General features: G+C 45.3%; 1 protein-coding gene across 1 annotated transcript in view; it reads right to left on the bottom strand.

Annotated features, from left to right (window-relative positions):
- The window catches only part of LOC147111065 (peroxisomal acyl-coenzyme A oxidase 2-like), an 81186-nt gene extending 67701 nt beyond the window's left edge, over positions 1-13485 (bottom strand). Inside the window, exons 1-2 of the mRNA XM_086001547.1 lie at positions 13257-13485; positions 3632-3794 (exon numbers count right to left, since the gene is read on the bottom strand). Coding sequence (XP_085857673.1) covers positions 3632-3794; positions 13257-13428 — 335 coding nt within the window. The 5' untranslated portion in view covers positions 13429-13485. The remainder of the gene's footprint in view (positions 1-3631; positions 3795-13256) is intronic.
- Positions 13486-16207: the final 2722 nt, after the last annotated feature.

Here is a 16207-nt window from a genome sequence, read left to right as displayed (position 1 = left end):
TGCGTCCACACCCTCCAAGACCAGAGGTCGTCCAGGCCGTCCCTCAGGGGCTTCTGCGCTTCCACACAGTCAGCAGGCGTCCCCCAGCCTTGACCCCGCCACTGGGGTTCAATTACGTAGGAGCAGCAGGGAGGGAAGGGGCCGACCGCGAAAGAGAAGTCGTTCTCCATCAAGGGGCCAGCAGTAGAGGGAGGTGCTGAGACGTTTCTTTGGCCAAATTCAAGGACTCCCTCACCTGTTGTGATTGTTGGAAATGGTTTGTTTAGTTTTGCGGCTTTGCCGAAGAGTTAACTGTTATTTTGTTAGTTATGGTTTCTGTTGACATGACATTGTTATGCTGGAAGGAAGGACTTTTTTTGACAATAAAGAAAAGTTTTAATTTGCAATGGTACACGTTACTATTTACAGTCATGCTGGCCTTCAGAGGCTTTGAAAGATCCGAAGTGCGCAGGACGAATGACACCCATCATTCCGCCAGAGGGGCCTCGAACCGAGTCCTGATGAGCCTCTGACGGATGGCCCTTCCACTTTCAGGAGCCCTCCCATCTTCTTCCTCCTCCTCCTCCTCGTCCGCATGCTCCTCCTCCTCCTCGTCCGCCTGCTCGTCCTTCTCCTCCTCGTCCACCTGCTCTGCTGGACTTTGAGGGACAGCTGGCATTGGCTGGGTGCGTCGAATCGCCAAGTTGTGGAGCATGCAGCAGATGACGACGATGTGACCCACTTGCTCCGGCAAGTACTGCAGGGCTCCCCCCAAATGGTCTAGACAGCAGAAACGCTGTTTGAGCACATCAATAGTGTGCTCCACAATGTTCCTGGTCGCCTGATGGCTGCTGTTGTACAGCTCTTCTGCTGGGGTGGCGGCCAAACGGAGTGGTGTCATGAGCCATGGGCAGAGAGGATAGCCCTTGTCCCCAAGAAGCCAGCCTCGTGGGCGAGCCGGCCCCTCAAAAAGGTCACAAACTGAGGTCTGTCGCAGGATGAAGGCATCGTGGCTGCTCCCTGGGAATTGGGCGTTGACTGCCATGATCATTTGGCGGTGGTCACAGACCAGCTGCACATTGAGGGAGTGGAACCCCTTGCGGTTGCGGAAGTCCTCAGCATTCAGTAATGGCGCCCGCAAAGCCACGTGTGTGCAATCAATCGCCCCCTGCACCATGGGGAAGTCCGCAATGGCAGCGAAGCCCTGCGCGCGCTCCGCCTGCTTCTCCAGGGTCAGAGGGAAGGTGATGAATTGACGCCTTCTTCTATAAAGGGCAGCTGTCACTTGCCGGATGCAACAATGGACTGCAAACTGAGAGATATTCGCAATGTCCCCAGTGGCTGACTGAAAGGATCCGCTGGCATAGAAATTGAGGGCAACAGTCACTTTAACGGCCACCGACAGAGAGGTCCTGCACCGTAGACGCGGCTGCAGATCCTCAGCAAGCAGGTGGCACAGCTCAGTTACAACCTTCTTACCGAATCGGAGCCTTCGCGCACACACTGCTCCTCCGACATGTCAAGGTATGACACCTGCTGCCTGAATACCCTCGCAGCGTACCCTCGGATTGGCCGACCTCCATTGCCCCTCCTCCTTCTGGCCAATCCCGGCCCTCTCTCCCGCCGTCTCTCTGCCCCTTCAGTGTCCGGCCATGAGGACGTGGCCCTCCAAAGCAGCTCCCATTCCGATGCCAGTCGGTCAAAACGCTCCGGACAGGTCTGAAGGTCCCAAGTATTCTAAGGCTAAATTCAAAAAAATCTGCTCCACAGTAGCTCACCAACTCTCTCCAGCAACGATCACAATGACCAGGCCAAGTGGCTGCAGCTTTTATACTAGAGCTGTCCCCTTTAAATAGCGCCCCCCGACTCCGAGAAGGGCCTGGTAACGTTCCATCGAACTGTCACTAATAGCGCTAGGCGCAAAGGTTCCGGGCGCCACCGAATATCCGGTCAGGGGCGCCTAAAAGGCGTTGCACGCTGAAATGACGTCATGATCTGCCTGCGCACGCGGGCGCGCGCTAACACTTAGCGCAGGCGTTAAATGTATAGTCAATATGGGAGGTGTCGCTATCTTCATTGCGCCCGTCCAAACATTGGGTAACGCCCCAATTCTCGGGCTCTTTAGGCGCTAATCGCTGGCGCAACCAACCGAATTTCTAGGCCAAAGTGTCTTCAGACTAGTATGAGAGTAGCTGGATAGATGCCTAAAATTTGCCAATGTTTTTAACTTCCTGCGGGTGTTATAACATTCCACAGAGTGGCAGTCACATATGACCTTGCTTCCCAGGCTAGCTGTCTGCTGTTTGTGTGCTAGGAAGGCAAGGCTGCTAAATGTATCTTTAATTTGGCCAACTAAGGCCCAACACCTGTTTCTTTCATTATTGCAAATAACCTTATTATGATGCCATTTTAGGATTTTGACTTTGTTTAACAAAATTGCTTGCTGAAATGCGTAAGTTAACCAGTGTGTGAGAATAGAATAGAGGCTATCTTTGGGAATTTAATGATTCATTTCATGGTACAATAGTCTGATAATGAACTGAAATAGTTAGTTACACAGCTGGTCGCATGAATAGCTCTGAACAAAGGGGCCTCTGACTGGAGAAATCTGAAGGCCAGCCTGGTATATCTGAATTGCTAACTCCAGGCTGGGGAAGACAAGACAGGATGAGATAAGAGACCTAGCTTTGGAAGGACAGGGCCGGATGAGATAAGGGAAAAACAGTCCTCAACCTGCTGTAAGGCCACAATTGGTTAAGTACATAACCCATGTGTAAAGGCTATGAGGACCCCTGACAGGTGGGAGATAACATGAGGGTCGGCCTTTTTTCCATGGCTTAAAGAAAGAACTCGACATACCATTGGGCACCTTGTTTTAAGGGGAACCTCTATAGGTTAAATGGTCTTGTCCATATTCTACCCCAGGTCCACCCCTAAAAAGAGTATAAAAGACCCGAAAAGGCCCCAGTACAGACGGTGGAGTGGAGAGCTCCCGAGGGTGGATCTATGCTGACTCTGGTCTAACACTCTTGGTTAGTTCAAAAAGAGAGAGAAGAGGAGCTGTTTGTGCACGCCAGCCATTCTGTCCGACTTGGACCAGTATCCACTACTTGCCACGGTCATATGTTTTTGCTGTATAACTAGTGTGTTATATCTGTCTTAAACACAACATATCCACCATATTGGTTGCAGTCGACCCTGATTATCTGAAAGAACCAGAGATAAGCTAATCTCATACAGTGGGTTCAAGTCCCACTCCAGGGACTTGAGCATAAATCTAGGCTGACACTCCAGTGCAGTACTGAGGGAATGCTGCACTGTCGGAGGTGCCATCTTTCGGATGAAATGTTAAACCAAGGCCCTGTCTGCTCTCTCAGGAGGACATAAAAGATCCCATGGCACTATTTTGAACAAGAGCAGGTGCCCTGGCCAATATTTATCCTTCAATCAACATCACTAAAACAGATTATCTGGCCATTATCACATTGCTGTTTGTGGGAGCTTGCTATGCGCAAATTGGCTGCCAAGTTTCCTACATTACAATAGTAACTACACTTCAAAGAAGTACTTCATTGGCTGCAAAGCGCTTTGGGACGTCTGGTGGTCGTGAAAGGCACTATATAAATGGAAGTCTTTTCTTTCTAAAATGTACCTATAAGTAAACTGCATCTCTGGCCCATCTTCAATCCAGCCCAATTGCTTCATCTTCTGTCGCAGATGCATGGCTCGTTTCACAGCTGCTTCATACCGCTCCGGCTGCGTCAAGAAATACTGATTTTCTTGACTGAAAACAGCATCACTGTTAATGGCATGCTCTGATTAAAACAAAGAAAATATTGTAGAATTTAAATACTCTATTTTACTTAATTAGAAAATACCAATTCTTGTAAAGTTCACAACTATTGATGAATTACTCAATTGTACTAAAAATGTGGAAAATATCTTAATTTGCTTATTTCTTCTGCACCCCCACCTCACTACTCCGGGAGGTGTTTAGTTCAAGCTGTTTTGCATGCCCCAAAAATTGAAACCACCTATTTTTCTGAATAACTATTTTATAAAATTTATAAAACAAGCTATTTTTCTCATCCATAATAGCGTTCCATGTTTCAACAGGCAAAAGCATATTGTTGTGTAATAGTTTCCAACCAGCAGATGATGAAGCTGAACTTTGGAAATCACCTGTGAAGTCATTTTGTAATTGTGTGCTATGCTCCTTTTACCCAAGGAAGGATATTAGCTCTGATGATGTGGAATCTGTATGGGTAGAACTGAGAAATACCAAGGGGCAGAAAACGTTAGTGGGAGTGGTATATAGACCTCCAAACAGTAGTGCGGAGGTTGGGGATGGCATTAAAAGGGAAATTAGAGAAGCGTGCAAAAAGGGCACAGCAGTCATCATGGGTGACTTTAATCTACATATAGATTGGGCTAACCAAATTAGTAACAATACTGTGGAGGAGGAATTCATGGAGTGTTTACGGGATGGTTTCCTGGACCAATATGTCGAGGAACCAATCAGAGATTAGGCCACCTTAGACTGGGTATTATGTAACGAGAAAGGATTAATTAGCAATCTTGTTGTACGAGGCCCCTTGGGTCGGAGCGATCATAATATGATCGAATTCTTCATTAAGATGGAGAATGAAGTAGTTGACTCAGAGACTAGGGTCCTGAATTTAAATAAAGGAAACTACTATGGTCTGAGGCACAAATTGGGTAGGATTGATTGGGGAATGTCACTCAAAGGGTTAACGGTGGATAGGCAATGGCAAACATTCAAAGACCGCATGGATGAACTACAGAATTTGTTCATCCCAGTTTGGCATAAAAATAAAACAAAAAAGGTGACTCAACCGTGGCTAACGAGGGAAATTAGGGATAGCATAAGATCCAAGGAGAGGACATATAATTTGGCCAGAAAAAGCAGTAATCCAGAGGATTGGGAGCAGTTTAGGATTCAACAAAGGAGGACAAAGGGATTAATTAAGAAAGGGAAAATAGAATATGAGAGTAAGCTTGCAGGGAACATAAAAACTGACTGTAAAAGCTTTTATAGATATTGTGAAGAGAAAAAGATTGGTGAAGTCAAGCGTAGGTCCCTTGCAGTCAGAATCAGGGGAATTTATAATGGGGAACAAAGAAATGGCAGACCAATTAAATACATATTTTGGTTCTGTCTTCACAAAGGAGGACACAAATAACCTCCCAGAAATGTCAGGGAACATAGGGTCTAATGAAAGGGAGGAACTGAAAGAAATCAGTATTTGTAGGGAAATGGTGTCAGGGAAATTGATGGGATTGAAGGCTGATAAATCCCCAGGGCCTGATAATCTACATCCTAGGGTACTTAAGGAAGTGGCCCTAGAAATAGTAGATGCATTGCTGATCATCTTCCAACATTCGATGGAATCTGGAACAGTACCCATGGATTGGAGGGTAGCTAATGTTACCCCACTATTCAAAAAAGGTGGTAGTGAGAAAACGGGGAATTACAGACCGGTAAGCCTGACATCGGTAGTGGGGAAAATGCTAGAGTCCATTATAAAAGATGTAATAGCAGGGCACTTGGAAAACAGTGACAGGATCGGACAAAGTCAACATGGATTTACAAAAGGTAAATCGTGCTTGACTAATCTACTGGAATTTTTTGAGGATGTAACTGGTAGAATAGATGTGGATGTGGTGTATTTGGACTTTCAGAAGGCTTTCGATAAGGTCCCACATAAGAGATTAGCGTGTAAAGTTAAGGCACATGGGATTGGGGGCAAGGTATTGGCTTGGACAGAGAACTGGCTGGCAGATAGAAAGCAAAGAGTTGGAATAAACGGGTCTTTTTCCGAGTGGCAGGCAGTGACTAGTGGGGTACCGCAGGGATCGGTCCTTGGACCCCAGCTATTCACAATATATATTAATGATCTAGACAAGGGAACTAGATGTAATATCTCCAAATTTGCAGACGACACAAAACTGGGTGGGCATGTGTGCTGTGAGGAGGATGCCGAGAAACTACAGGATGATTTGGACAGGTTGGGTGATTGGGCAGAAGCATGGCAGATGCAATATAAACGTGGATAAATGCGAGGTTATCCACTTTGGTGTCAAAAACAGGAAGGCAGATTATTATCTGAATGGCAATAGATTGGGAGAAGGGGAAGTGCAACACGACCTGGGTGTCCTTGTGCACCAGTCGCTGAAGGTAAGCATGCAGGTGCAGCAGGCGGTTAAGAAGGCAAATGGTATGTTGGCCTTCATAGCGAGAGGGTTTGAGTACAGGAACAAGGATGTCTTGCTGCAGTTGTACAGGGCCTTGGTGAGACCACATCTTGAGTATTGTGTGCAGTTTTGGTCACCTTATCTGAGGAAGGATATTCTTGCCATGGAAGGAGTTCAGCGAAGATTCACCAGGCTGATACCTGGGATTGCAGGAATGACGTATGGGGAGAGATTGGGTCGATTGGGCTTGTACTTGCTGTTTAGAAGAATGAGAGGGGATCTCATTGAAACTTATAAAATTCTGGCAGGACTGGACAGACTAGATGCAGGGAGGATGTTCTCGATGGTCGGGGAATCCAGAACCAGGGGTCACAGTCTAAGGATAAGGGGTAAGCCTTTTAGGACAGAAATGAGGAGGAATTTCTTCACCCAGAGTGGTGAACCTGTGCAATTCTCTACCACAGAAGGCAGTAGAGGCCAATTCATTAAATATATTCAAGAAGGAGTTGCATATATTTTTTTAAGGCTAAAGGGATCAAGGGGTATGGGGAGAAAGCAGGGACCGGGTACTGAACTTGGATGATCAGCCATGATCGCACTGAATGGCGGAGCAGGCTCGAGGGGCCGAATGGCCTACTCCTGCTCCTATCTTCTATGTTTCTATGTTTCCCCTTCCCTCGATCTCTCTCAGAAACACACACACACAATGCTGCAGGCGAATACAATGGCATCTCGGCTACACTGCCACATGGTACTAGTGAGAAACATTTAAAGCTGGTTTTTAAATTGACAAACAAAAAAAGCTCAATATGAACATCAAAAATAGATTTTTATTGAACTAATGCACATCTAAACATTTCAACAGCTGAGGCTCTTTAACATCACTCTCCTTGAAAGAAAAAAAAGCAGAAAAGAAGTCACAATTTGTTCCTGACTGAAGAATTATCAATATAATGTAACTATAAGAGGTAATAATCCACTCCACTAACAGGATAGGAAGAGATACCTGGATATGATTTTCACTTGTACAAAAGCTAAAAGGGATGGGGAACTCACACACAAAGACGTGACATTATGCATATTTTCACTCCTAGCGATTTGGTCTTTCAATCTGACATGCCTTGCTACCTGCAGCTTCCCCTCAACCCTGACTCTAGCCTCAGCTCAAGATGCCAGACTCAGCCTCATATTTGCAGCTTCAGTCCTGCTGGGTACTGTCTCAGGCCAACAGATGCCTTTTGGAATGGTGCTTAAAACTGACCTATTTATTGTACTTACCAGTCCAGTCATGGTACATTATTGGGTTATGGTCGCAAATAAAATGAGGATTCGTTCCTAAGTTAGCGAACATAGAATGTGACAATTCACTTTTATACCAGAGATTATAGCCAAGTAGACATTTACAAGAGCATATTGGGCCATAATTTGCCGTAGGAGTCTAACTGCGTCTGTCGTTAGTTAGACTTGCACTTGTATGTTTACTTACAACGATATTTTGCGCCGCAAGTTGCTGGAAGTGCGGGCTGATATTATCGCAGCGAGGGAATCTGGGCCCTGAGTGAACAGGGCAAGCAACTGTGCGTCTCCTTAACCAATTGAAGGATTGTGAAATAAACAGTGCAATGACTGAGTAGTGTAAATTAGAGTGGTTGAATTCAATGCCAAATCAGGAAGGGAAATAAAGAGGGAAAGAATGATTGACTTAAGAGTGAAAAAAAGAGACAAAGGGAAAGTAAAACACACATTATTTTAAATTTCTCATTTTTAAAATACCCAACAATTAAAACCTGAAGGAATGAGACTGTACACTTCCAATAGTTATTTTTTGGTGTCAGAGAGGATCATTGGCAGTAATTAACAATTAGCACATCGTTAATAGAATCTCTGACAGCTAATCCAGGCTTAATTAAATATGTGTGGACCTTAAATTGCTCCAAAACAGGCTCCTTGAGTCACTTCAGGCCAGCTCTAACTTTCTGTGGCAAGTTTAGTTCATATCTACTGTGCAAGTACAGCAACTTCATGCCGCTCAATGAATTGCAGTGGTGAGCCAATCAGCGAGATGCCGTTTTCACTAAGCTAACAGCGGAGGGACACATCTCGGACAGCAACTTTTAGATTTCCCCATTTAATCGCCCATCTGCCCTCAGCAGAAGTTGCTATAGCAATCGCACATAAATAACGGTGAGTGCTATTAGCCTCGCCATTATATTGGAAATTATTTTATTTTGAGACTTCAAGCCTATGGAAAGAGTGTAAAGTTCTTAAAGAACACACATTCCCTCTGGCGCCCCAGCCAGCTCGCATTCACTGCCGGGGCAAACCTACTGTACCAGGTATTGCAGTCTGAATGCGTCGTCATGTTATTTTGGATCTGGCGGTCCACATGCAGTCTTGGCCCTTTGTATTCTGGATAAGCTTAATTTTGCAGCCTTCCCCTCCCAAAGGAAGTTCAAGATTACTTGCCTAATCTTCCTAAACCAATGTGCCTGCACCACCAGAGTAATCAATTGAAAAATATAGTTCAGCCTGGGTATTATGGTCATTTTGATAGTTGGGTAGGAGCAGAAAAGTGTCCAGTATTGTATAGAAACGGTCAGATTGGTAGATGTCTCCAAAATCAACTGGAAGAATGGCGTTCTGACTGGCAATTGCACTTTTACTGGAGGGCAACGAGTGCTCTGGGAATCAGAATAAATACAGAAGAATGTGTCAGTTACTAAAATCTGTTCCAAAGAACAAGCTGTTTATCTAGTTACTTGTGTTACTAAAGTTATCAAACTGTTTCAAAGGCTCGACAGTACACGCAGCAGGACGAAGGTTTCCACCTCTGAGGCTCCACAGGATGATTTTGGCTGAATCTACTACAGGAAGCAGTGAGCAGAGGATACGCAGTTTCACAGTGGGACGTGAGGGAGAATATTCAATTATATCATCCCTCACTTGTCATATGATGGAGAACAGTTAAGTGTATATTTGGAAAGGTGGAGACGCGAGTTGATAAATTCAATGCAGATTTCGGCCTTTTATTTTCAGTACATTTCCACACATACTTTCATAGAATGATACAGTACAGGAGGCCATTCGGCCTATTGTGTCTGTGCTGGCTCTTTTAAAGACCTAGCCAATGAATCACATTCCCTTGCCCTTTCCCCATTGCCATGCAAATTTCCCCACTTGTTTCTCGAAATCCCTTTTGAAAGTTATTATTGAATGTTTCCACCACCACTTCAGGCAGTGCATTGCAGATCATAACTAGCTGCGCAAATTTTTTTCCCTCATGTCGCCTCTGGTTCTTTTGCCAATTTGAACATGCTGGTGATTACCGATCACTTCTCATGCTGTCAAAAACCATGTATTCCAAAATTAAAAACTGTAGATTTTCAGATGCTGGGGAAGTTCAATCTAGAATGGCTAAGTACTAGCGCAAACCTAGCTAGACATGTAGTGTCCTGATTCCACGCAATTCAGTTTATTTCCATAATTATTCATAGTTCCCAGTGTAGCTCTGGTTTAACGCAGCGTGCTACCTTAACGGGGAGACCAGAAAATCAGTGTAGCTGAAACTTAAATGAACCTGGCCCATTAAAAAGGCCAAATGGGAGGGCCAAAATTCTAAAATCTTGGGGGGGGGGGGGGGGGTGCAGGGGAGATGGAGAAAGAGTGCCACTCAAAACTACACAGTATCTGGAGAAATAATGGAACTGCACAGCACCCAATTTCCTGTTTTATGGATGGCAAAATTTCTCCAATTTTTAGGTCACGATTGATTTGCACCCTTCGTACGCGCGTCTCTGGGCACAAGTACGGAGGAAATTCAACATGAGCTTATCAGCACAGGTGTAGGCGCCTCATCCCAACTGTTCTGATGAAGGATTTACACCTGTAACGCTCTGTTCCTTCGACAGAAGTTCACTGGTACTGTTGAGTATTTCCAGCTTGTTTGTCCTGCCCTGGCCAATATTTATCCCTCAATCAACATCACTAAAACAGATTTTCTGGTCATTATCACGTTGCTGTTTGTGGGAGCTTGCTGTGCGCAATTGGCTGCCAAGTTTCCTACATTACAGTGACTACACTGGAAAGAAAAGTACTTCATTGGCTGTAAAGCGCTTTGGGATGTCCGGTGGTCGTGAAAGGCGCTATACAAGAACATAAGAAATAAGAGCAGGAGTAGGCCATACGGCCCCTCGAGTCTGCTCTGCCATTCAATAAGATCATGGCTGATCAGCGACCTCAACTCCACTTTCCTGCCCTATCCCCATAGCCCTTGATTCCTTTGGAGTCCAAAAATCTATCTCAGCCTTGAATATACTCAAAGACTCAGCATTCATAGCCCTCTAGGGCAGAGAATTCCAAAGATTCACAATCTCTGAGTGAAGAAATTACTCCTCATCTGAAGCTTAAATGGCCTACCCCTTATCCTGAGACTATGCCCCCTAGTTCTAGACAATCCAGCCAGGGGAAACAACCTCTCAGCATCTACCCTGTCAGTCCCCTTCAGAATCTTGTATGTTTCAATGAGATCACCTCTCATTCTTCTAAACTCCAGGGATTATAGGCCCATTCTACACAATCTCTCATCATGGGACAGCCCTCTCATCCCAGGAATCAGTCTAGTGAACCTTTGTTGCACCGTCTCCAAGGCAAGTATATAAACTGTGCACAGTACTCCAGGTGTGGTCTCACTAAGACCCTGTACAATTGTAGCAAGACTTCCTTACTCTTATACTCCAACCCTCTTGCAATAAAGGCCAACATGCCATTTGCCTTCCTTATTGTTTGCTGTACCTGCATGCTAGCTTTCTGTGTTTCGTGCACGAGGACACCCATATCTCTCTAAACACCAACATTTAAAAGTTTCTCACCATTTAAAAAATATTCTGTTTTTCTATTCTTCCTACCAAAGTGAATAACCTCACATTTCCCTACATTATACTCTATCTGCTACCTTACTGCCCACTCACTTAGTCTATCTATATCCCTTTGCAGACTCTTTGGGCTGGATTTTGCCAGCTGAGACGAGTTGGGGGCGGGACTGATGGTTTCCGGGTTTTAGTCCCGCCCCCAATGACGTCTGACGAACAGACGCTATTTTCCCTTGATTGGCCTCGTTAAGCCCGGCCAATTAAGGGAAAGCCAGTGTCAGATGACGTCAGTGCATGACGCTTCATAGTCACAGAGTCATAGGGCTAGATTTTCCTGGAGCCGTCAGGTGGGGTTTCAGGGGGGGATCCCGAATTTGGGGGTCCCGACACCATCCCGCCCAAAACCCCACCCACGCAAGTTTCAGGGGCGGCGGGTACCCGCCCCACACTGGGACCCGCCGAAACCAGGCGGGAAGGGATTAGTGTCAATTAACTGCCTGTTAACAGGTAGTTAACAGGCAGTTTTTAGCCTAATCCCTATTTTGAGGGGTTTCGTCTGGGTTTCCCGACGGCTCCTAACCACGCCAGGTTAGAGCAGGCGGGCTATCGGGTTGAAGGAGTTGGAGGGGTCGCGATGTCGGTGTTCAGGTGAGTGATGGGTGCATGGGTGCATGAGTGCAAAGGTAAGTGTGTTAGGTGTGTCTAAAGTGTGTAAAGAACTTTTACTTACCTGTACTTACCTTAGCCTTTCTTCCTGCAGGCATCGGGAGCCCATCACTCAGCCAGCACTTAAAGCTGAATGGCTGCGATCTGTGAAAAGTGACAGCCTTCAGCTTTGAGTGCTGCTGAGAGTTCTAACTGAGTCTGTGCAGAAGGACTCATGTTAGAACTCAGACTGTCAGTGTTTCACAGCTTCAAACAGCTGTGAGACACTGATATTTCATCTGTCAAGAACTCTTGACAGATGAAATTGCAGTCTGTGACGTCACCTGTTGCCGGGTGGCCCTTAATTGGCCTGCTGAGCCCGCTGGGCGGGCTCAACAAGGTCAATCAAGGGAAAATCGCGCGGATTGGCCGGACGTCAATGTAGGCGGGTCAAAAACCCGAAAGTTGTAGTCCCGCCTTCTTCCCGACAGGTTCGGGAAAATCTACCCCATAGAGGCCCTTCGGCCCATCGTGTCCGCACTTGGTCTGTATCCTTGTATGCTATGGCGTTTCAAGTGCTCATCTAAATGCTTCTTGAATTCATCTGCCGGTTTTCTTAAAAAGGGACAGGCCCCATAATTTTTTGACAGATGAATTGTCAGTGTTTGAGGTGCTATCAAACACTGACAATCACTGTCCAAAGGTGAGCCCTTGCACCCAGCCTCACCAATTACTCTCTCCTTAGGAGAAAACAGATGGCAGCTGCATGCGAGATTGCAGAAGCCATCTGTCAATTCTCCCGATCAGAGGAGGCTTCACAGAAACATCAAATCTTGTCACCTGCAGATACATATAAAACAGAATAAAAATATTTCTCACTACATTCTCTCACCTATCATACTTACCTGTGCACAACTGCACCCATCACACTACCTCTGCAGCTGTCATTTGCACACTTACACTGCAGCAGACCCATAGCTCACCTCGCTGACCCTGGTGGGGTTTTCCGCCATCGGGAAGTCCGCAGAAGCAGGCTGAAAATGGGGAAAAGCCTCTTAACTGCCTGTTAACTACCTGTTAACAGGCAGATAATTAGCTCTACAAAAAGAAAATACTGCAGATGCTGGAAATCTGAAATAAAAACAGAAAATGCTGGAGATACTCAGGTCAGGCAGCATCTGTGAAGAAAGAAACAGAGTTAACATTTCAGGTCGATGACCTTTCGTCAGAACTGGAAAAAAGCAGGAAATGGAACAGATTTTTAAGCCAATATAGGGGCTGGGAAAGGGGGGGGGAGGGGATGAAAGAACAAAAGGGAAGGTCTGTGATAGGATAGAAGGCAAGAGAGGTTAAGAGACATCAAGAGATATTAAAAGGCAAAAGGAGATGGTAATGGGACAGGTTAAGAAACAAAGGATGGCTCTAGAGAAGTTGCAAAGTAGTTTGTTAGCCGAAGTGTCCGAGTGAACAGACTGGGCCCGCGTACACAGACTGCAGTGGACAGGAGGCGGACGCACCCGCACCCTGGGGACGGGAGGCGGGACTCACCGACAGACCTCCTGGTGCGGGTACGGTCCGCGCCTCCGTCCAACAAGTTCACCAGCTTCTCCACATCGAAGGACGGGGCTTTCCTCTCGCTGTCAATGTCCGGATTGATAGGTCCATACACCGAGTTAGGCGAATCTCGCCGCGACATTCTGTTGGAACCTTTACCCCACATTACAATGTGCGAGCCTTCAACACGGGGATTCCAGCTCTCCCACCCACAGCGCTCCGATTGGCGCGGCCCTCTCATTCTTACCGTCCTTAACCAATCACTTTAGACCGGCTGTGACTCTACTCATTGCCAACTCCCAGACTCTGAACTGTGATCCAGTGTGTGAGCAAAACAGAACATGTTTCCGTAGCAATTTTAAATGATCGAAATATTTTTTTTTCATTTAAAAAGTTACAATAATGCCATAGCCATGAAAATAAAGCGAATACGAGTGGGGCCAGATATTTGTGCAAATCACATGATTCTGTAGCGTCGTCTTGCCAACTCTGGTGGGAGGTGAGGTAGTCTAGGACAGTGATTCTCAAACTGTTGTGCCCGACCCGCGCAACCGTCCTGTTCACAACGACCCCAGTTTGAGAACCACTGGTCTCGGAGGTTTGATCATGTGGCACTTGCTCGCAAATGTTGCTGCATTTTACTTTATAAAGGTTGGGTCCCCTGTAGTTGAGCATCTTTGCTCACGGTTTCCGAGAACCAGGAGGCCGCCCACGAGCAGGCGAACAAAGTACACAGGTGCAAACTGCAAATGTGAGCTACGACTGCGAATTGTGAACTTTTCTTCCGGGTTACTAGCAACAGTGCCTGGGAAATTAATTTTCCATTCCTTGAGACTTTCAGACAATCCTGAAGGGTTGACAACCCTCGTTGTACCCTCTCTAAAGCTTAAATATTCTTCCTATAGTGTGGAACCCAATACTGAACACATTGCTTTCAATCCTCCCTGGATATGGGAGTGGTCTCAGAGGGCTGGAGGATTGCAAATGTTACACCCCTATTCAAAATAGGGGAGAGGGATAAACCTGGTAAGTACAGGCCAGTCAGTCTAACGTCAGTGGGAGGAAAACTAGAGCGCATTGTCAAGGACAAAATTAATTTCCATTTGGAGGAATAAGGGACCAGCCAGCATAGATTTGTTATTGACAAATTGTCTATGATTAACCTGATTGAGTTCTTTGATGAAGTAACAGAGAAGGTTGTGCAGTAGATGTACATATGGACTTTCAAAAGGTATTTGATGAAGCATAAAAGACTTACTCGGAAAATAGAAGCACATAGTATTAAAGGGCCGTTGGTAACTTGGGTATGTAATTGGCTAAGGATTAGGAGGCAGAGAGCAGTGGTGAATGGATGTTTTTTTGACTGGAGAGAAGTATGCAGCTGGGTCCCCCAGGGGTTATTAGTATCATTGCTTTACTTGTTATATATAAATAACCTGGATTTGGGTATATGGAGTACAATTTTGAAGTTTGTGGATGATACAAAAGCGTATGAGATACTTGGCTTTGTAAATAGGGTCATTGAATACAAAAATAAGGAAGTCATTACAAATCACTGGTTAGTCCTCAGCTGGAGTATTATGTGCAATTCTGGGCACCACTCTTTAAGAAGGATGTCAAGGCCTTGGCGAGGGTACAGAGGAGGTTTACCAGAATGATACCAGGGATGAGGAGAGATTGGAGAAGCTGGGATGGTTCTCCTTAGAGCAGAGAAGGCTAAGGGAGACCTAATAGAGGCATTCAAAATAATGAGGGGTTTTGATAGAGCAAATAGGGAGAAACTGTTTCCTCTGGCAAGTGGGTCAGTAACCAAAGGACGTAGATTTGGCAAAAGAACGAGAGGGGGAATGAATTGTTTTCACATAGAAGGTTGTTAAGATCTAGAACACACTACCTGAAAGTTTGGTGGAAGCAGATTCCATAGGAACTTTCAAAAAGGACAGGTACTTGAAGAGGACGAATTTGCAGGCTTATGGGGAAAAGCTGGGGTGTGGGACTAAATTGGAGAGCGCTTTCAGAAAGCCGGCGCAGGCATGATGGGCCGAATGGCCTCCTTCTGTGCTGTAAGAATCTGTGATTCTATGAGTACTCGAACTGAAGTCTTAATAAGATTTCATATACAATCATCCTTTTGCCTTTTTATATTTTATAACTCTTGTGATATATCATGGAATTTTGCAGCTTTTTTCACAGCCTGATCAACCTGAGGTGCTGCCTTTAATGTGCTATGAACCTGTACCCCCAAATCCCTCTGCTCTTCCACAGCACTGAGCCTGCTCCCACCCAGAATATAATTACCGCTGTTTATTTTTAACAAACTGCATCACTTTTCTTTCTTTTTTCCCTCTTTAATGATAAAGACCTAAGTGATTTATTTTTATTTTTCAAACTTTGTCATGTGTTTAAGTATCAGTTTACATTCACAGACAGAATCACAGAAACCCCACAGTGCAGATAGAGGCCATTCGGCCCATCGAGCCTGCACCGACACATATCCCACCCGATCCCCGTAACCCCTACACCAACACATATCCCACTCTATCCCCGTAACCCCATGTATTTAATCCCCTTAACATTGTGTGCATACAATGCTTTGTGCATCTATATCTTACATGAGCACATTGAATGTGTTGGCAAATACATTGGTAGTGTTGTACATGTTAGGTGCAATATACATTTCTGTTTAGCCTGTAAATAATTCAAGCAAAATCTTTTTATAGAAAAGTTTAGCTATTACAGATACTAGCTCTTTGGTTGCAGCTCACCACTGGATTCAGGTCTGCGTGCTTCAATTCCTGTTGAAATCAACACAAAGCATACTTCAGCTGTGGTTGTTCTACATAATTACTTTCCCATCATGTTCATGGAAAAAAAGTTCAGAAAAACATATTTGTTTGCTAAACACACATCCATTAGTGTAAACCACATCAAAATGCATCATTCTA

Source organism: Somniosus microcephalus, chromosome 11 (assembly GCF_052327205.1).
Source record: "Somniosus microcephalus isolate GS21.2 chromosome 11, FLI_Smic_1.0, whole genome shotgun sequence".
NCBI lineage: Eukaryota > Metazoa > Chordata > Chondrichthyes > Squaliformes > Somniosidae > Somniosus > Somniosus microcephalus.
This window is presented reverse-complemented; position numbering and strand designations above follow the sequence as displayed.